Here is a 23,150-nt window from a genome sequence, read left to right as displayed (position 1 = left end):
ACTAAAAACAATCATGAAGCATATAGAGGAAGGAGTCAAAGGTGTTTTATTTACAAAGCTTAAATAATATTAATCCTGCAGCAAGAAAATTTGGCATTGTTTAAAATCTATTCTTACTCTATACAATAGGGTTTAGAAGTTTCCTGAAATATTGAAGGGATTTCATTATTTCTCAGTCCCAAAGCATGTATCATGACAGGTGACTAGTTTATAAATAGGCTCTACGTCAAGCCCATAAATTTAAATAAAATAATCCCTAGCTTCAAAGGCAATTAATGGACTTATTTTCAGAGTTATTATGTAATATCATGTAACTTCTGTCTTGCAGTAAGTACTTTCTCTGTTCAGAGAAGAACTACTGTAACTGGCAGATAAGAGACTTGAAAAATTAAATGCTAATTAAATTAATCACTGAAATTTTTTTACAGTATATTTTTTCATGTCATGAACAAGTCTCACAGATAGTAATTTAGTTCAACAATAGGCTCCTTTCATGTACTGGAAATGTTTTGAAACAAGTTTTTAAAAAATTTTACTCTGAATTACAGATACCTCAAAATAGTTCCTTCCTTCCTTTGGAATAGATTTTTAAAAAATCTTAGTCATTGTAAACCAAAACTTTTGGACTTCTACTCCAGGGAAGTTTTTTAGAAGTTAATCTAATAGGTTGAACTGAAATAGAAATGTAAGTCTTAAAAGGAAAGCCTCATTTCAAAAACAAAAAATGAATATATTAAGATTTTTAAGGTTGCATTTAACTCTTTCGTTACATGTATATGATGTAACAGACTTTACTTACTAATAAGGAATATTTGCTCAGACAACCTGGTTATAGGAACGTTTGTGGGTTTTTTTGTTTGTTTGTTTTTGTTTTTTAAAGAATTAATTTTTGGCCACATTGGGTCTTGTTGCTGCGCATGGGCTTTCTCTAGTTGTGACGAGCGGGGGCTACTCTTCGTTGCGATGCACGGGCTTCTCATTGCAGTGGCTTCTCTTGTTGCAGAGCACAGGCTCTAGGCACGCGGGCTTCAGTAGTTGTGTTGCACGGGCTCAGTAGTTGTGGCACGCGGTCTCTAGAGTACAGGCTCAGTAGTTGTGGTGCATGGGCTTAGTTGCTCTGCGGCATGTGGGATCTTCCCAGACCAGGGATCGAACCCGTGTCCCCTGCATTGGCAGGCAGATTCTTATCCACTGTGCCACCAGTGAAGTCATGGAACCTTCGTTTTTTTAAGTTTTAGTTTATAAGGTTTTAAGAGTGTTTCATTTTACATGTGAGCTACTAATAATTAGGGATTTTTTTCAAATAAATAAAACCATAAATAATAGAAAAATTTGAGTGGTTTTTAAATGCATCTAGTCCAATTTATTTTTTTTGATTAAGCTGGGCAAGACTATAGAGGAGAGGGAGGGTAGAATTAACATCCCTAGTCTCAAGAAATTCTACCCACCCTTCCATCCCAGCCCAGTGTTAAAACATGTCAAAACAGTTGAAGCTCCTTTTTTTTAAATACTTGGATATGAATGAGGGAAAATTGACTAATATATGACCAGCAATGTGCTAGATACTTTACTTTTACATACATTAATATAATTTCTCACTACCTCTGTACCACATTAATACTGATAACTATTCTTAATGTAGATTTGGCCCTATATGTTAGGCATATTTCTGAATGATTTATATGAATTATCTCATTTACTTCTCAGAACTGTCCAGTGACTTATATATCATTAATGATATATATCACTATTATAGTGGCTTATATACCTTTTACTAGAAGGAAATAGGCTCAGGGAGATTAAGTAAGTTTCCTAGTAACACACAATTAGTAAATGGTAAAGTAAAGAATTTAATAATTACTTAGTTTGTTCATATTCCTTAATGAAACAGATAACATATATTTGAGATATCAGATCAGACAATAACTATTAGAAATGATTTTTTTAGCATGACTTTCAAGACCTTGTACAATCTTTTTTTCAGAGAAAAATGCATAAATTTAAACATCAGTAGTATGACTGATAAGAATTGGCTGTTAAAAATCCCAAGATTTTATACTGCTGAACTGAATGAATAAGCATTTTCGGAACTCTAATGGAAAACTGATGAATTCATAAAAGTGCTAACAAAAGATCAAGATGAAAAAAAAATTAATTACATGGGACTGAGTGAACTGATGAGGATGATTATAATTTTTGTGACTTTCTGTTTCAATAAAAAAAAAACCCACAAGGACTCAGAATCAAAAAATATACAAATCAATTTTCAGAATCAAAAAATATACAAATCAATATACAAAGTAAAGGAGCTGTTACTGTGGAGGATTACTGGACTGAATGTCAATATTATATGACATAGTATGAGTGTGTTTCGTGTTTGGTAATTGCAGTCATTGTTGCTTTTGTTGTGGTCATCCATTTACAATGCTTGGTGTCAGTTTATTTATCTCTTGTAAAAATAAAATACAGTGTGTGTGTGTGAAAAAAAAAACCCAAGTTTTTTTTTTTAAATACAGTTGACTTATTAAAGTGTTGTGTTCGTCTCAGGTGTACAACATACTGATTCAGTATTTTTATACATTACAAAATGATCACCATGATAAGTCTAGTTACCATCTGTCACCATACAAAGTTAAGTAACTCCAAGAATTTGATTCTTTATCATAAACGTTATCTACTAAAGGCTGTTAAAACGTAACTGAGATAATTTCAAAAGGAAATAAAGTTTATAGAGGTCTGATTTAATTGCTTCTGTTGTTTTGTGTGAGGATATGTTCTGTCAGTTGAAAGAACACCATGTAATCATCTGTTTTTAAGATTGAGAGTATTCAAGTGAAATTTCATACAAAGGTAAATTCATGTGAATTGACTATGATTCATTTCTTAGGTATTTCTTCCGTAAAGATTTTCACATTGGATTAAAAGATAAATTTGCCAAAGATTCCTGAAATAAATTTGCAATTTTTTCCCTCTTATAATGCAGATCTGACAGGAGCTCAAGATGGAAGTGTGAGAATGTTCGAATGGGGCCATTCTCAACAAATAACCTGTTTCCGATCTGGTGGCAATTCAAGAGTTACAAGAATGAGATTTAACTATCAAGGAAATAAGGTAGTATATAAAAATGTAAATAGGGAAAATGGTTTGATTTCATTAAGGGTTTATGAATATTACTCATTTGGGTTTCTGAAGAGAACAGCTCAATGAGCTAATGGTGAAGTATTAATCCATCTTATATGAATTCTTTTTAAAGAAATTCCTCTCAAAACGTAAATTCACTTGGTTCTTCCTGGAAAGACATTATATACATTTCCATTAAAATTCTCTTATATGATGCTTAAGGACCAAATGATTATAGGACCATCTTATATTACACATTTTTTATTAAATACATCTGCTTACTTTACCCTCTGGGACCTACTCAAAGTATGGTCAAGTACCAAGTAGTAAGTAACATCTGGGAGTTGATTAGAAATGCAGGTTATTGACTCTAGTCCAGACCTATCAAATCACCATCTGCATTTTAGCCAGATACTCTTGTGATTTGTATACAACATTAAAGTTTTGAGAAGCACTGCTCTAGAACAGGGTGTTAGAACAGGGTGTTAACAAACTACGGCCTAGCCACCTGTTTTGTAAATAAAGTTATATTGGAACACAGCTAACCCATTCATTATTTGTTTTCTATGATTGTTTTCCCAGTACTGCAACAGAGTTCAGGAGAACAAAGACTGTAGCTGGCAAGCCTAAAATATTTACTATATGGGCCTTTTAATAAAAGTTTGCCAACCTGGCTCTTACCAGCTTCACTTCCCGTAATCCTCCTTTCCTCAAACTGCCTCTCTCTGCTCCTTCTATCTTACTAGCACTTTAAACAACTACTGAAGGGGAAATCAGCCTGCTCTTTGTCTTCAGGGCCATGCTTCACTAAAAACATTCACACAGGCCCTAGCTGATGGTTCATCTTGCCTTTCGTTTTCCCTCAACCTCCAAACCTTCCACCCTCCTTACGTGTTACTTGTGTCATGGTGTGCTGCAACCTTTTTGCCTGCCACATTTATCACATGGCTCTTATCATTTCACAGAAGTCAGGGATAATTTTTCATGTAGTTATGAAACAAAATTGAGAGCTTATAATTTCTTAATACCAATTAGCAACATTCTTTGCTCCTTAATGGGAAATTAAGGGGATTTAATCTAAAAGCCTTTAGAATTCTACTGTACTTTCAGCTGTATAACCTATCCATACCACTTATGTGCTCATATTTTTCCACTTTGGTTTGTCAATGTTACATTGTTCCTAACTAATCTCTGTACTTCGACCCTGTCTCTCTAATGCATTCTTCATGTTGTCAACAAAGTTATATAACAAATAGCGTAGGGAATTCCCTGGTGGTTCAGTGGTTAGGATTCACGTGCTTTCAGTGCCGAGGGCGCGGGTTTGATCCCTGGTCCGGGAACTAAGATTCCACAAGCTGTGCGGTGTAGCCATAAAAGAAAAAAGAACAAATAACATAATTATATAACTACCCTATAGGTGAGATCATATTGTCCTTTTCAAGAACCTGCAGCCTCCTCATTTTATCCAAAAGCCCATATTCTTTAGTGTGGCATTCAAGTCCTTCTACACTCGGAGTTATTTTATAGATTTTACACTCACTACAACCTTCTATATAGGCTATTTTAAGTCACAACAAACTTCCTTATTGTCTTCCCAAGTCTCTTTGACAGGCAGTCAGCTTACTGTTGATTCACCTTAGCCATGATGGTGCCCAAGAGCACGACACCTAAGTGTGCTATCTCCCTTAGTAGGGAAGCCTACTGGAGTAATTGGAACAGATAACTCATACTACAGTGTATCACAGTAATGCTGATCATTTTGTCAAAAGTCATTGGACATTGCAGAAAAACCAAGAGGATAAAAGGGAGCATTTAGCAGAAAAAAATGACCTGTGAGGAATAATTCCTTGGATTTAGGAAGATCCTACATTGTAAAACAAGAATGGGATTTTATGAACCAAAGGCAGTAGAACAGTAAAGAATTTTTAGAAGTTAAAAACATATGATTCCCCAAAATTAGGAGTAGAGGAACTACTGATTACAAGGGCTGAATAGCAGAATTGAAGTTTTTGAAAATCAAGTTTGTGACTGGGAGGTACAAATTTGGAATTTATTCCATGGTGAAAATAACCCAAGAAGTAAATTGAGACTAGACCCAGGAAAATTTATAAAAGAAATTTAAAAGATGTATCAGAAGAAGAAAAAAGGTGATGGAAGAGAAACATTATATTAAAAGGAATAATAAAATAAAAACTTCCCCGAAGCAAAACATGGAATTTTAGAAAAAGAAGCACCTACCAAGTACTAAGCAGGAGTATTGAGAAACAGCACGTGCCTAGACACAGCCTGATTATTTGATTTTTGTTTTTTTTAACTGAAGGATAAAGAGAGCTTTTAGAAAGGAGTAGGGGTAAAAATGATTGCTTACAACCTCTCCACCCCCCTATCTAAAATTAATGGCATTGGCCTCCTCAAAAATAGAGGTTACAAATAGACAATAGAACAGTATTCACAGAATTCTGATGGATAAGGAATGGGGTTGATGTCTATCCAAACTGTCATTTATATTTGGTGGCAAAATAAACACATTTTTAAGTATGCAGAGAATTAGCACATTCCATATACCCTTTCTGAAGAACGTACCTAAACCTACTCTAGAAAACATAGGATAAACCACAGAAAGGATAAACATCAGAAAAATATCTGTAACAAAAATAGTAAACAATGGATTAATATTCCTACTATTAGTCCTATCAGTCAGTTTTGTAAGAAGACAATGAAAAAGAAGACAAAGAATGAACAATTTACCAAAAAAACAAAACCCTATGCATGGCCAATAACCCTCACTAATAACTGAAGAAATGCACATTAAAATGAGACTTTATTTCTGATAATCAACAAATATTATAATTTTGTAGTACGCAGTATTGACTAATGTGTAAGAAAAATGGGTGTGTAAATTGATATTACCACTTAGGATTTAATTTTGGCTTCACCTACCAATTTTAAATGATGCCCTTTGACAGAGCTTTTTCTTTTCTAGATGTCTGTCCTATATAAATACTCAGAGGTGTATATGCAAGAATGTTCAAAACAGTACTTTTTATTATAGGAAAAATTGGAAATTCTATAAGGAAAAGCTTTAAAAAGTTACAGTGCAACTATATAGTGTAATACTGCACAGCACAAGAATAAGGTAGATTTATAGATACCAATGTGAAAAAATGGCTATAATAAGTAAAAAATGTAACTGTAGAACTGTATATTATCATCATAATTTTTAAAAAACCTTGTATCCTTGTATGTATGAATGTTTGAATATTCATAGAACAAATCTGAAAGGGAACACTATCAAATTGTTAATAGTTGTTATATCTGTAGATGGGAGAGGGCAGGAGTCCGAATTAGACATTTGTTTTATTTTAAGATCTGTATCATATACTCCCTTACTGGATTATTTTGTCATCTTTCCAGTCAAAATGCTCTGAGTTTCCATAGTGGAATTCTTTTACTGTGATAAACTTTGTTTCATTTTCTGCTGTTGTTTACGTGTTTTTCTTATTGTATATCTCTGGAAGTCCTTACTTTGTCTTTTTTAAGATGAACAGTTTTTTTATCTTATATATGCTAAAACTTTGTCACATGGCTTAATGTGTAAATCCAGTATTCTATTTTTGGAGTATTTACAGAGAATATACAGACTGTGCTGTCGGTTAGTATAATAAATTGAGTGTCTGATGTTAGTTTCCTTTATATCCACCCTGGAATTTTTTAAAGCAATAGCTAAATGTTTTTCTGGACTAGATCCATGTGTAGGTGAAGTGAAAAGTCAAGCAACTTATCAGTCAAATGTTTAAGAGTTAAAGTATGAGATTCACAGTGAGGGTAAGGGTAAATAATGTGCTTTTTTATTTGTATTAAATACTTTTAAATATTTTTTTTCTCTAAGTTTGGAATAGTTGATGCTGATGGATATTTAAGTTTGTATCAAACAAACTGGAAATGTTGTCCAGTTACTGGAAGTATGCCTAAGCCATACCTGGTAAGCCAAGAATTCCTACCTTTAAAATTTTTTGAATTTTTATTTTAAAGAAACCAAGAATATATACTTGCAAGAAATATCAAAGCCAAAATACAAAATCTGTCTAGTCTTGTGTATTCAATCACTTTACTATAAGTTTCTGTCCTTGTATTGTGTTGAAAATTACACTGTGAGGTATAAAAATCCTTAGTCTCTGGTAACTTGGAGAATAAACCTGTATGAAAGTACCTGTTTCTGATGGCAAGGGGAGATTAGATATGTGGTTACTCAGAGGCAGGGGTGGAGAGGGGAAATTGGATGGAAGCAGTCAGAAGGTACAAACTTCCAGGTAAAAGGTAAGTAAGTACTGGGTATGTAATGTACAACATGATTAACATAATTAACACGGCTACATGTTATATATGAAAGTTGTTAAGAGAGTAAATTCTAAGCATTTTCAGAATAAGGAAAAATATTTTTTCTTTCATTTTATATCTATGCGAGGTGATGGATGTTACTAAACTTATTTCATGATGTATGTAAGCCAGAACATTATGCTGTACTCCTTAAACTTATGCAGTGCTTCATGTTAATCATTTCTCAAAACTGAAAGGAAAAAAAAAAAAAAACATAAGAAAAGTAAAAAAATCTCACCAGAAAATGTAAATAAATAATAAAGCTTGTGGATTAGTCACTCGATAAAGACCAAAGTAGTAAAATTAATTAAAAATGCAATGATTGGGCTTCCCTGGTGGTGCAGTGGTTGAGAGTCCGCCTGCCGATGCAGGGGATGCGGGTTCGTGCCCCGGTCCTGCAAGATCCCACATGCCGGCGGAGCGGCTGGGCCTGTGAGCCATGGCCACTGAGCCTGCGCGTCCGGAGCCTGTGCTCCGCAACGGGAGAGGCCACAGCAGTGAGAGGCCCGCGTACCACACACACACACAAAAAAAAATGCAATGATTAGTCAAGGGATAAATAAAATAAAAAGATGTTAAAAAAAAGAAACCTGTATAGAACCAACATGGTAACTCTGGAGACCCATGAGTTACTCAAGCCCTCTTCTAGCCTCACTAAATGGCAGTGGCTATGATACCTAAAAAGGATGATCAACAGACCAGTGCATCTGGTTGTTTTTCTGCAGTTATTATCCCTTATGAACAAAGTAGAAAGGGTATCCTATAGCTGGTGCTATTTTCTTGCCCATCTCTTAAAAAAAAAAAAAAAAAAAAAATCTCTATTCAGGACCACACAGGTTCAGTGAACCTTCCGCAGCCTCATAGAACACTGAATTTATATTTGATGGATTCTTTAGTGAAGCTCTTTATAAGACTAAGTAATATCTATCAAGAAAAAAATTAAGAATATGGGTTAAAATTCCAGTAATTCATCCAAGGTTAAATGCTAGAATAAAGTACTGGTCTAAGTGAAAGCAAGCAAGGGAGTGTTGGTGAGGGTACCTTGAAAGAATATTTATTTTTCCTCATATTTTCATTCAGGCAGCAGATTAAATGTACAGATGGGCCTTGAACAACACAGGGGTTAGGGACACTGGACACCTCACCTCCCCAAGGTGAAAATCTGCATATAACTTTGCAGTCACCCCTCCATATCCATGGTCCTGCATCCACAGATTCAGCTAACCTTGGATCATGTAGTACTGTAGTATTTATTGAAAAAAATCTGTGTATCAGTGGACCCATGCAGTTCAAACCTGTGTCGTTCAAGGGTCAACTGTACAGGTTTATGTTTCTTAGGGGACTGCCTTTGTTTTAAAACTTCTAAAAAGACAAATTGGATTAAAAATGAACATTATTTGCTTTTGGGGATTAAAGTAGATTTTGTTTTAAAGACATATCATCTAGCCCAGCTGCAGTGGTGGTTGGGGGCAATGGGGAAGTGACTCACAGGAAAACTTTTTCATATGATGATTTTGACATATTTTTAAATTTTATTTTTTATTGAAGAGAAACATCTGAGCAGACATAACTTGGAAGCCTTTATAACTGACTAAACCTCTCATAGTAGTTTGTTATTGTTTGACGGAATATTGAGAAACATTGTAAATTTTCTAATTTGTTGACTATTAGTAATATGTTTTTATTCACATATTTGAAAAAGTATTTGAAAGCTTAAATATTTCTGAAAATAAATAATTCAGTCTGAGATCATCTAAAATGCTAGTTTTTGTTTTCTAAGACCAAAATTTTCACAAGTATTCTAAGAAAAATGTTTGAACTTAACTTTCTTTTGTTTCCCTTTGAACTTTTGGTTGAACAAAAGCGGAGGTCATAAAAGGTCATAACGTATGCATCTTATTTAAATGGTTCAGGGAAAGGGGTGTGTGTGTGTGAGAAAGAGAAGAAGAGGCAAAACAAATGTGCCAAAATGGTAAACATTGGTGAATCGGGGTAAAGGGTATATGAGAGTTCTCTATTACTCTTGCAACTTTTCTAAAATCTGTGGGGGAAAGAACACAAGGATTTAAGTAAGCCACAAATTACATGATCGTTTTTTGATTAATACATCTACCTGCTTATAAAATTGTTTGTGACAGCAATAAACATGTGTTGTTTATAACCATTCCAGACTTGGCAGTGTCATAACAAAACAGCCAATGATTTTGTCTTCGTTAGTTCCTCCTCTCTGATAGCTACAGCTGGTCTTTCAACTGACAATAGGTAAGAGATTATAACTGAAATTGAAGTCTGTGTATGTATAGCTAAGCTTTATATTTTAATTGCTTAATGTCCTTATATCTCAATAATGTCATAATTACACCTTTAAATATTTTTATTTAAAGAGACTTGTTTCTTAGAGCTTTTTTAGTGTTTTAATTGTAAAGCTAAGGAAATTCTGGTGACATTAAAGACAAAATCCATTCCTTCTGGATTTTTAGTATTCTAATGTTAAGACTTTAGTGTAGGATAAAAGAATTTGATTGTTGGTAGAGTTTTTCTCCATATTATTTGCTATGTGTTACGAAAGCTTGAGGCCAAAAAAAAAAAAGAGTATTATTTATTGGCCATGCTATTTAGTTAAACCCTTGCCACAGCTTTATTATATCGTATTATCAATGTTTCACAGTAAGAACACAAGAAGCTGAGTTGTATAATAACTAGTAAGTGACAGCCCGTCCCCATCTCCCCAAATAGCTTAAATATGCAAAAAAAAGTCTCCTCCCTCCATGTCCAGGCACACTTTTTACTTTCCTCCTACAGCTGAGTTCTGTGATTAAGGCCTTCTGAGGTTGCTGAGCTTTTGTGTTTGTCCTGAGGCCTCACTTTACACTCAAAGTGGGAATTTTAGGAATATGGAGTTTTCAGCCCGTTTTTCATAGAAATTCTTATGCACATTTGTGCCTTCTTTGTAACTCACAGAATGGAGTAGAAGCTGCTCCCTTTTGTAGTAGGAATAAGTTTTCTTTGTACTCAAGAAAATTCGGTGTGTCCTGCTACTTATGTATGTGGTCGAACTATTAGATTAGAAAATCAGTGAATACAAAAAGTGGTTCCCATATTCAGACTTCATATAGTACTCCTTGTAATTACATGTTAATCTAAAGTTATTCAGTTTGGGAAGCTATTAGTTTTTTAAATTTTTGTCTAAAAATTAATCATACATAAATATATTGGCTACTTGTATTCGATGCTTTATAAATTTAAGAACTTTCTGTGTGAGCAAGGTTCAAGCGAGCTATAATGAGACATATTGCTTTTTTTCATTGAAGTATACTTGATTTACAACATTATATTAGTTACAGGTATACAGCATGGTGATTCAGTATTTTTGCAGATTATACTTCATTATAGGTTATTACAAGATAATTTTTACAATTCCCTATGCTATACAGTATATCCTTGTTGCTTATCTATTTTATATATAGTAGTTTTTATCTATTAATTCCATATTCCTAATATGTCACTCACCCGTCTTCCCCTCTTTGGTAACCACAAGTTTGTTTCTATATCTGTGAGTCTGTTTCTGTTTTGTATATACAGTCATTTGTCTTTGTTTTTAGATTCCACATGTAAGTTATATCATATAGTATTTGTCTTTTTCTGTCTGACTTATTTCACTTAGCATGATATTCTCTAGGTCCATCTACATTGCTGCAAATGGCAGTATTTCATTCTTTTTTATGGCTGAGTAGTATTTTATTTTGTGTGTGTGTGTGTGTGTGTGTGTGTGTGTGTGTGTGTGTGAGTCACATCTTAATCCAGTCATCTGTTGATGGGCACTTGAGTTGCTTCCATGTCTTGGCTATTGTAAATAGTGCTGCTGTGAACATTTGGATGCATGTATCTTTTTAAATTAGTATTTTCATTTTTTCCAGATATGTACCCAAGGAGTAGAATTGCTGGATCATATGGTAGTTCTATTTTTAGTTTTTTGAGGAACCTCCATACTGTTTTCCACAGTGGTTGCACCAATCTACATTTCCACCAACAGTGTACAAGGGTTCCATTTTCTCTACACTGTCTCCAGCATTTATTGTTTGTAGATTTTTTTGATGATGGCCATTCTGACTGGTGTGAGGTGATAACTCATTGTTGTTTTGATTTGCATTTCTCTAATAGTGAGTGATGTTGAGAATCTTTTCATGTGCCTGTTGGGCATCTGTATGTCTTCCTTGGGAAATTGTCTATTCAGATCTTCTGCCCATTTTTTTATTGAGTTTTTTTTTTTATATTGAGTTGTATGAACTGTATGTATATTTTAGGTTTTAACCCCTTGTCAATCATCATTTGCAAATATTTTCTCCCATTCAGTAGGTTGTCTTTTCGTTTTGTTGATGATTTCCTTTGCTGTGCAAAAGCTTTATGTTTAATTAGGTCCCATTTGTTTATTTCTGCTTTTATTTCTTTTGCCTTAGGAGACTGATCTAAGAAAATATTGCTACAATTTTTGTCAAAGAGTGTATTGCCTATGTTCTCTTCTAGGAGGTTTATGGTTTTCCATTCTTACATTTAGGTCTTTAAACCTTTTTGAGTTTATTTTTGTATATGGTGAACAGGAATGTTCTAATCTCATTATTTTATATGTGGCTGTCCAGTTTTTCCACCACTTGTTGAAGAGACTGTCTTTTCTCCATTGTATATTCTTGCCATCTTTGTCATAGATTAACTGACCATAAATGCTTGGGTTTATTTCTGGGGTCTCTGTTCTGTTCCATTGATCTATGTGTCTGTTCTTGTGGCAGTAGCACACTGTTTTGATTACTGTAACTATGTAGTATAGTCTGAAATCAGGGAGTGTGATTCTTCCAGCTCTATTCTTTTTTCTCAACATTGCTTTGGCAATTCAGGGTCTTTTGTGATTCCATGTGAGTTTTAGGATTATTTTGTTCTAGTTCTGTGAAAAATGCCATGGGTATTTTGATGGCGATTGCATTAAATCTGTAGATTGCTTTGAGTAGTGTGGCCAATTTAACAATATTAATCTTCCAGTCCGAGAGCACAAGATATCTTTCCATTTCTTTGTATTATCTTCAGTTTCCTTCATCAGTGTTATATATTTCAGAGTATAGGTCTTTCACCTCCTTGGTTAAGTTTATTCCTAGGTATTTATTCTTGTTGATGTGATCTTAAACAGGTTGTGTTTTACTTTCTTTTTCTCATATTTCATTATTAGTGTATAAAAATGCAGATTTTTTTAATATTGATCTTGTATCCTGCACCCTTGCTGAATTCATTTATTAGTTCTAAATTTGGGGGGTGAAGACTTCAGGGTTTTCTATCTAAAGTATCATGTCATCTGCAAATAGTGACAGTTTTACTTCTTCCCTTCCAATTTGTTTTTTTTTAATTTAAAAAGAAATTATTTATTTACTTTGGCTTCACCAGGTCTTAGCTGCAGCATGCAGGATCTTTAGTTGCGGCATGTGGACTTCTTAGTTGCGGCATGTGGACTCTTAGTTGCGGCATGTGTGCACTATCTAGTTCCCTGACCAGAGATCAAACCCAGGCCCCCTGCATTGGGAACATGGAGTCTTACCCACTGGACTAACAGGGAAGTCCCCTTCTCTTCCAATTTGGATGCCTTTTATTTCTTTTTCTTGTCTGATTGCTGTGGCTAGGACTTCCAGTACTATGTTAAATAAAGTGGAGAGAGTGGACATCCTTGTCTTGTTTCTGAATTTAGTGGGCAGGCTTTCAGCTTTTCACTGTTGAGTATGATGTTGGCTGTGGATTTGTCTTAAATGGCCTTTATTATGTTGAGGAATGTTCTCTCTATACACACTTTGATGAAAGTTTTTATCATGAATGGACATCTCAGTAGACAGTTTTTCTGTGTATTTTGAGATGATCATGTGATTTTTATCTTTCCTTTTGTTAATGTGATGTATTACATTTATTGATTTGCAAATGTTGAACTATCCTTGTGACCCCAGAATAAATCCAACTTGATCATGGTGTATGATGCTTTTTATGTATTGTTGGATTCAGTTTGCTAATATATTTTGTTGAGGATTTTTGTATTTGTAGTTATCAAAGATACTGGACTGTAATTTTCTTTTTTTGTAGTGTCTTTGTCTGGTTTTGGTATCAGGGTAATGGTGGCCTTGTAGAATGAATTTGGGAGTGTTCCCTCCTCTTCAGTTTTTTTGGAATGGTTTAAGAAGGATAAGTGTTTGTTCTTCATATGTTTCGTAGAATTCCCCTGTCTGGTCCTGGACTTTTGTTTCCTGGCGGTTGGGTTTTGGTTTGTTTTTTTTTTTCCCTTACAGATTCATTTTCGTTTCTAGTGATCAGTCTGTTCAAACTTTCTGTTCTTCTTGACTCATTCTTGGCAGGCTGTATGTTTCTAGAAACTTGTCCATTTCTTCTAGGTTGTCCAATTTGTTGGCATATAACTGTTAATAGTATTATAATTCTTTGTATCTCTTTCGTATCAGTTGTTATTTCTCCTCTTTCATTTCTTATTTTGTTTATTTGGGTCTTCTCTCTTCTTGATGCGCTGGATAAAGGTTTGTCAATTTTGTTTTCTTTTCAAAAAATCAGTTCTTAAAAATAAATCAGCTCTTGCTTTCATTGATTGTTTTTGTTGTTGTTTTTTTAAGCTCTATTTTGTTTATTTCCTCTCTGATCTTAATTATTTTCTTCCTTCTGCTGACTTTGGGCTTTGTTTGTTCTTTTTCTAATTCTTTTAGGTGGTAAGTGATAGGCTGTGTTGTTTATTTGAGAAGGCCTGTATTGCTATGAACTTCTCTCTTAGAATTGCTTTTGCTTCATCCCATAGATTTTGGGTTGTTGTGTTTCCATTTACATTTGTCTCAAGATCTTTTTTGACTTCCTCTTTGATTTTGTCATTGACCCATTGGTTTTTTAGTAGCATGTTGTTTAGTCTCCATGTGTTTGGGGTTTTTTTCCATTTTTCTTTCTGGAGTTAATTTTTAACTTCATACTATTGTGGTCAGAAAAAAATGCTTGATACAATTTCTATCCTCTTAAATTTGTTGAGGCTTGTTTTGTGACCTAGTATGTAATATGTTTTGGAGAACATTCCATGTGTGCTTGAAAAGAATGTGCATTCTGCTGTTTTGGGGTGTTATATTCTGTACATATCATTTAAGTTCAGCTGGTCTATTGTGTCACTTAACACCACTATTACCTTACTTTCTCTCTGGATGATCTGTTCATTGATGTTAGGGGGGGTGTTAAAATCCCCTGCTATTACTGTATTATTGTCTGTTTCTCCCTTTATGTCTATTAGTATTTGCTTTATATATTTAGGTGCTTCTGTATTGGGTGCATATATGTTAACAAGTATAATATTCTTTTTGTATTGATACCTTTATCATTATATAATATGAGACATATCTATTTTTATTCTGTGGTTAACTTCTTATGTCATTCAATAATATTTTTTTTTTTTTCCAGAAACATATGTTTGTGGGACACTCTTGTAGCACCTTCCAATAGTTTAGTCCATGGTAAGTTTTGAAAGCATTTTATGAATCACAAACTCATAAAGTAAAAGTGATGTTTAAATGGATTTTTTTTTTTAATGACACACTTAGTAGTCTGTGAGGTTTATTTTTGACCATGGTGGCAAAGTTTAAAAGCAGAAAAAATGCTGTATATGTAATTAACTCTTCACTGTACTTTAATGAAGGACAGTGGAACATAGATAATATAAAAATCATTTGTTTTTACTTTGAATCTGATAGCACAGGTCCGAACATCAGTTACAGTATTATATCCCCTCACACCACTCTTACTCAACTTTGTACTTGAAGTTCTAAATAAAGCAATAAGACAAGAAAAGGAAGTAAAAGTTATCCATATTGGAAGGGAAGAAATAAAACTGTTTATGCACAGATTACATGATGGTGTAGAAAATCCCAAAGAATACAGAAAAAAAACTGCTGGAACTGATGTGCAAGCACAGCAATGTCACAGGATACCAGGTCATTATACTAAAATTAGTTGCATTCCTTTATCAACAATGAACAATTGGAATTTGAAATTTAAAAAAAATATTACCATTTAAAAGAGCACCCAAAATAATGAAATACTGAAGCATAAATCGAAATATGTATAACATCTGTTGGGAGAAGCCACAAAAAAAGTAAAAGAAAAAAAGGTCTAAATAAATGTTCATCATGTTCACAGATTGTAAAACTTGATATTGTTAGGATGTTACTTCCTCACAACTTTATAGATTCAGTGGAATTCTAATTAAACCCCCAGCAATCTGTTTTGTATATATCAACAAACTGGTTCTAAAGTTTATGTAGAGAGGCAAGAGACCTAGAATAATGCATACTGAATAAAAACAAACTTGGAGAACTCACATTACCTGATTTCAGGACTCACTATAAAGCTACAGTAATCAAGCCATTGTGGTACTGGCTGAAGAATAGACACAGATTAGAGAGCCCAGAAATAGACCCACACATAAATAGTAGACTCATTGCTAATAATGGCACAAAGATAATTCAGTGGAAACAGATAGTCTTTCAACAAAAAGTGCTAATAACAATTGGGTGCTTATATGTGGAATAATGAACATAGGTACAAACCTTACCCCTTTCACAAAAATTTACTTAAAATGACTCATGTAAAACATGTAAAAACAAAACTGTAATACTTCTAGAAGGAAATATAGGAGAAAATCTTGGTGACCTCGGGTTTGGTAATGAGATTTAGATACAACACCAAAAGCACAATCTATTAAAGAAATGATATATTCAAGATTTTTTTAAATTACCGTTTTTCTCAATACCTGAATAGCAAATAAGCATATAAAAGATGCTCAACATCAGTAGTCATCAGGGAAATGCAAACTAAATTCACCATAATTTATCATACTACTCTGTATACTGAAATGGCAAAAATTAAAGGTTCTAGACTACCAAGTGTTGGTGAGGATATGGAGAAACTGGAACCCTCATGATTTGCTGATAAAAGTATAAAACAGTACAACTGCTTTGGAAAACTGTTTAGCAATTTCTTAGTGAAGTTAAACATGCATGTAGCGTGACCCAGCAGTATATAGTTTTACATATGTACCCAAGAAAAATGAAAACACATGTCCACAAATAGACTGGTATTAGGAATGTTCTTAGCAGCTTTATTTATAGTAGCCCAAAACTGGAAACAACACAAATGTCCAACAGGATAACGTGGTATATTTATGTAATAGAATACTACTCAGAATTTAAAAGCATGACCTACTGATACGTGAGACACATCTAAAATGTTATGTTAAAGAAAAAGAAGCAGGCACAAAAGAATATATACTATAAAATTCCATTTATGTGAAGTTCAAGAATTGGCAAAACCAATTGGATAGAAATCAGGATAGCGATTGCCTTTGAGGGAGAGGCATGAGGGAACTTTCTGGGATGATGAAAACAGCTGTGTTAAAAGCCGTATTTGGTACAGGGCTAATTTTGCCCCTCTGTTGAGGCAGTACCCTTCTCAGTACTCTATACGATGCCTTGTGAATTATGAGGGTTTTTTCCCAGTATGGCTGGTGGAAATAGGAACCCAGATCAACTTGGGTTCCCCTTTCTTATGCCACGGCCAGAAAATACTCTGTAGGCAATAAGCTGGGGCAGTTATGTTGGTCACCCAGTTTGTTTCCCATTTTGCAAAGATCATTCTTCATTGCTTAGTGACCGGTGTCTCAAACCATTGTTTCCTGTATATCATTTGATATTTTAATTGTTTTAGGCAGGATGGCAAATCTAATCTATCATTCTACCTTGGCCAAAAGCCAGAAGTCTGTTTCTTATACTATTAAATAGTTTTTACTTTTTTTTCCAGCTTTTACTTGTCATGATAGCGGAGCCACTGTTTTAGCATATGCTCCAAAACATCAGCTACTAATATCAGGTGGCAGAAAAGGCTATACATGTGTTTTTGACCTTCGGCAACGACAGCAGAGGCAGCTTTTCCAGAGCCATGATTCTCCTGTTAAAGCCATTGCTATTGATCCAACTGAAGAGTACTTTGTTACAGGATCTGCTGAGGGCAACATAAAGGTAAATACAGTAATGCCACAATATCTATTACAATATGAAAAGAAATCTTTAGAAACCTTAGATCTTTAATCATATTGATGACACCAGTCTCTTTAAATAATAGAAGTATTAATTCCTTTGTAGTCAACAAGGTTAATTGCTATTTAATAAATCTTTTAATGAATGAAATAAAATAATATTTAACTTGAAAAATGCCTGTTTTTCAGTTGTTTTCAAATATGCTTAACTAATGCACGCAAAAGAACTGGATTTTCCATGGATATGAACATATTTCAGACATTAGAATTAGTCTTGACTCCATATTCAGAGTTACTGAATTCAGTTTCAGGGGCTGTGAGATATGCTGACATTTTCCCTTATTCCAAATTTCTCCCCATTTTGTCATTCATAGTATCAGCATCCAACAACTCAGTGCCTGATTCAAGAATTCTGATGTACCTGGATAAGCTCTGCCTGTAACAGTCCTTCTCAAACTCCACTGTGTTTCAAACTTAGAAGTTTGAATGTTAAGCAGCTTGTTAAAAATGTTAAGCACCTTGTTAAAAATGCATCCCACTCCAGAAATACTGTTACTAGGTCCTATCCCAAAAATACCCATTTGGTAAGTCCAAGGCTCAGGAATGTGCATTTTTGGAACACAGAAATAGTGGTTTTGATGGCAGGTTCTCTGGCTACACTCAGAAGGATCTGCAGGGATAAGACTAGTCCCTAAGTTACTCTAATGGTCAGCAACCCACTGGAGGAGTCTAGTTTCTTAGAATCCATTAATTTAAGTGCTACTGAGTACTTAGTACAGGTAAGTTGGACTGCTTTGTTAGAACTTCCATATTGTTTTCATAATTCTCAGCCAGAAGAAATTGAAGAATTTCAAAAAGGTTTTTCTTAAATATATACACCAGCTTCCATACAGAATTCTTTTTTTTTCCAGTTTGAAGCTAGTTTCTTATTTGAACTGCCCTCAGTTTAGAATAAGTCATACTATGTTTTAGATTAGTTATTTAGATTAGTTTGTACTTTCATTCTGAGGTTTATTATTTAATTAAGTTAGAAGATTTCATAGTATACCAGGTAGTATTCAGGACTTACAATTTAACAATCATGTCTAGAGTAATATAAATTAATGAATTTCTTAGGGAAAAGAAATATTTTTTTTTAATGTGATGTCAAAACATCAGAAAGTTGTAATAATTTATCTTGCAGCTGGAATATAGTTTTGACTGGTCTGAAGGCCTCTAGGTGTTTGGTATTTTCCTCTTTCCAGCGGTTCTGATCCCTTGGTGGGTACTGTATATTATGGGGAAAGAATTACCCCACTATACAACTACACAACAGAAACTTCGCTGAGAGATAGGAAATCTTGATTGTAGTTCCTATAACATTACAAGTTTCTGTTGCATTGTACACCTAACCTCCTTGTACCTAAGTTTTCTCGTCTCCAACTAAGGGTTTAAAGTACCTCCTCTCTTACTGGATTGATTTTTGAAGAATGTGATAATATCAAAGAGCTTTGGAAAATTGCAACACCATATACAGAATCAAAATGTTATGACTGTAAGCCTACACAGATTTTTCTCCATTTTTGTTTTAGAAATTCCTTATTTGTGCAGGAAGACAGACGTGAATCTTTTGTTTGGATTTTTAAGGTAATGTCAACCCCAATTTTTATTTTGTTCTTATATATTTCAGATTTGGAGTCTCTCTACCTTTAGTCTTCTCCACACTTTTATCAATGAACATGCTCGGCAATCCATTTTCAGAAATATTGGAACCGGAGTGATGCAAATTGAGACAGGGCCTGCAAATCACATTTTTTCATGTGGAGCTGATGGAACAATGAAAATGAGAATACTGCCAGATCAGTTTAGCCCATTAAATGAAGTGTTGAAAAATGATGTGAAATTTATGCTGTAACATTTTAACAATAAGATGTATAATTTATTACCTATTCCATGAAGTGGCCAACACATATGATGTACAGTGATCAGTCTCTATGCCACAGATAAGCTAATGCTTTCCTGTTTTCATATTTATTTTATGGAGCTTTGCCCTTGATGCACTGATGCCTTAAAAATTAATAAGGTCATTCAAAATTAGACTACATTGCCTAAAGTAGAATGTATAAGTAATGCTGTAATAATACATATTTATAGTATAGTGAGTATATCATAGTGTTAAAGGAGTTTTGTTTTCTTGTTGTTGATAAATTCTTCTGCAGATATCTCTGCATGAATTTGTTTCACAGTAAAAATACCCTTTATGTAAAGGCAGTTGCACATCAGTCATCACTTAATTCACCACACTCTCACTGCCTTTTTCAAACTTACACATCTCACACTCCTCTCTTAATTAATGATAGATTGATATTTGGGTAAGAATCAAAAAATAGTGAACATCTCCATTAACACTGTCTTTGGGACTTCAGTGACAGGTGAGCCAAATGCCTCGTTATGTAAAGTTTTCATCAGTTTCCCCTCTGGACCCCAAGTTGTGTGTGTGTGGTCGTGTATATATATGTAATGTATCTTATACATCTTATTTGAACTTTGTGTGTGTGTGTGTGTGTATATGTATATATATATATATATATGTGTGTGTGTGTGTGTGTATATATATATATATATATATATGAAAACTATAAGTCTTTTCATTTGTTTTTGTGCCATAACAACTACTGCCACCAGAATAACAACTTTTTCTGCAACTGTTTTTTTCACCTTTTTTTTTTTTTAATTTTTGAATTCCCATCCTAATTTTCAAATAAATTTCAGGAAAACTTCCAAGATTATTATTTTAAAGATTACATTGAGTCAGATAAGACTTAGCAGGCAATAATGATTCTGTGTTGGCATATATGAGATACTTAAGCTTATAAATTTGTCAAAGGATTTCTAGGCACCATACATTTTACTTAAATTTTATTTTATTTTATTTCTTATTTTTTAGGTGCTTTTAGTCTCAACGTTCTGAAAACCTCATAGCAGTGTTTTTAGAAACAAATGTGAAAACAGTCAAATTAAATAGATAGTATTTACAAATGTAAAATACCTGCCAGATCTACCATTAAAAGATAATAAACTAAGCCTTATATTTTATTATTTTTTGCCAAAATATATTATTTTATTATAAAATATGACCAAAATATTAAAAATGCACAATGCTTTTAACTTAAATGTGCTAACCCTATTTCTGTCTGTTTTGTGCTATACCTTTTCTGATTCAGAATTATAGAAAACTTGATAATACTTGATTTTAACCAAGAAGACTGGAGGCAGATGGGACTAAGAGTTTAAGGGACAATTATATACTATTTAGCTTAAATATATTTTAATAGGAATATTAAGAGAACATTTTTATGTAACAAAATATGGAAAGCTATTATCTTGGAAACTAAAGAGTCAAATGAAGCAAAGAAATGAAGGGCTGGTAAAATGAATTTTGTAATATCCTCAGGATACTTTTAAAAGTATATTGTTAAAAGATTTTGTAAATTGTATTCATAATTTTAAATGTGTTGAGCAAGTTGCAGTGAAGACACTGTTATTATGTAGAGAGTTGATGTGCACATAATAACCTGTACCTATAAATTGTGCAATAACGATATGTGACTATTTTGCCATGGAGAAATCTGTGACAACATTGCAAACAATACTATTGTTTGATGTAGTTAATATTAAGTTATTCCTCAGTAATTTCTTCATGAATCAAGATTCAAAAGGCTTTAAACACTTTCAGTGAGATAGAAAATGTATTATTATGCTTACTAGGAAAAAGACATTGTGGAGAAGAATTAAGCATTTTAATTGAGGGTTTATATGAATAATAAATTATGTAAGCCCATATGTATTTACATCCAGAGTCATAATATTTTAAATAAACAATCATGCAGTAACTATTTTTAGCATGCTATTGTTTTAAGTAGTATTTATGCCACTTTAGTTGACTTGAGTGTATGTGACATTTTAAATTGGAGAACTTCTGTATTGTATTTGGTTAATGTAGGAAGAATTGCATAATTTTCCCAGATACCCTGTTCTTCCTTCTCTATAGTCTTTAACTTAATGAATAAGCATTATTCAAAAAAGGTGAGAATAAAAGTAGTTGGAATGTATGTTTAAGTATAAAATGGTATACATATATGTAAAATTTCATCCACACTAATGAAGTAGATACATCAAAATACATTTTTTAAATTGTGTGCTTTCTGAGAATGAGGCTTTGTAATGATGGAAGAATTCACAACATTGTGAGTCTCATTTTCTAAAATGTAGGATTTTTCTTATGTAGAATCATGGGACAGTCAATTCCATCCTCCTTTCTTGCTCTCTCTGTCTTGCCCCAATTCATTTCTTCTCTTTAAAAAATTTTTTCAAAACCATTGAGGAATTTCTCAAAATGGTCTCAACAATTGGAACAAAATACAGAGATATACCTACTTAAAGAAAATCCTTATACAACCTTAGAGTGGTGATGATCTTTTTATAACAGTGTTGGAAACCCAGAGAGACATATTTACTAAACAAAGAGTTTAAATGTCATATTGCAAAAGACCACAGTCTAAAGAACAGGTAGACGAGAAGAAATATGTGTATAGGAATAGGAAAAATGTTAACGACCCTAATACAAAGAGAATTTTAACATGATAAGTAATGGAGAAGTCACACAATTCACAGAACAGGACATGGAAAAGTCAGCAAGCACAAAGTATGTTCATCCTCACTAATAGTTAAAGGAATGCTTTAAAAAAAAGAAATGTGTTACCACTGTTCATCCATCAAGTTAGTATAAAGTCAAAACACAGTGACATCAGTTTGGTGAAGATGCAAGGAAGTGGGCACAGTGAAACATTGCTGGCAGGACTAAACTGCTACAAAGTTACCTAGATACATATTAAAATTGAAAAACATACTTTCACTGAGCAATCTTTTGAGAGATTATCCTTTAAGATAAAAACACCTATGCATAAAAATATATGTATATGGATGTTTATTGAGACATCTGATGGAGCAAGAAAACTGGAAATCTAAATGTTAATTAGTGGGTAAATTTTGGCATAAATTTTGGTACATCCATACAATGGAATATTCTCAATGGTAAAAGAATGTTAGATTTGTATCTGTTCATCTGAAAGGAGGGTGGTGAGATAAAATTTCAAAGTAAAAGGTGTTATATCCCTTATTTCAGGTTTTTTCAATCTTTAGTTTTAGTATATATGTAGGAACATAGAAATGTGTATGGAAGAATACATACAAAGCAAAACTTTAACATGGGAAAAGGGAAGAAGGAGGTAATACTTTTCTAAACTCCTTTAAACCCCACTTGGTAACATGATACCCGAGATGGTTGTGTATGTGTTGGTGAAGAAAATCTGTATTTTCATACCAAGAAGGACAACGACTTTGGCAACTGCTCTGTCGAGTGAAGTGGTCTTGTGTCAGGAATATTCCTCTTTGAATTGTTGAGATATTTTTGATGCTTGATATTACTTAAGTAGAAAGGTTAAGATGTTACCCTTCAGGGTACTTGGAAAAAGTTGAACATAGATTAGTTAAATGTACCTGTCAGCGTTAGATATGTGTA

The 23,150-nt window shown here is 33.5% G+C and overlaps 1 protein-coding gene across 3 annotated transcripts in view; it reads left to right on the top strand.

Moving 5' to 3' along the window:
- The window catches only part of DMXL1 (Dmx like 1), a 133,353-nt gene extending 110,605 nt beyond the window's left edge, over nucleotides 1–22,748 (top strand). For 2 of the 3 annotated variants that reach the window (XM_027099571.1, XM_027099563.1), the window contains 6 exons: nucleotides 2,984–3,111; nucleotides 7,010–7,102; nucleotides 9,668–9,759; nucleotides 14,962–15,014; nucleotides 17,356–17,573; nucleotides 19,260–22,748. In XM_027099571.1, the coding sequence (XP_026955372.1) occupies nucleotides 2,984–3,111; nucleotides 7,010–7,102; nucleotides 9,668–9,759; nucleotides 14,962–15,014; nucleotides 17,356–17,573; nucleotides 19,260–19,484 (809 nt within the window). In that variant the 3' untranslated portion in view covers nucleotides 19,485–22,748. The other variant, XM_027099578.1, reaches the window with a different exon arrangement.
- Nucleotides 22,749–23,150: the final 402 nt, after the last annotated feature.

Source organism: Aethalodelphis obliquidens, unplaced genomic scaffold, assembly GCF_003676395.1.
Source record: "Aethalodelphis obliquidens isolate GAN/ISIS:26980383/991018 unplaced genomic scaffold, ASM367639v1 scaffold4, whole genome shotgun sequence".
NCBI lineage: Eukaryota > Metazoa > Chordata > Mammalia > Artiodactyla > Delphinidae > Aethalodelphis > Aethalodelphis obliquidens.
Note: the sequence above shows the minus strand (reverse complement) of the source record. Positions and strands in the feature narration are given on the sequence as shown.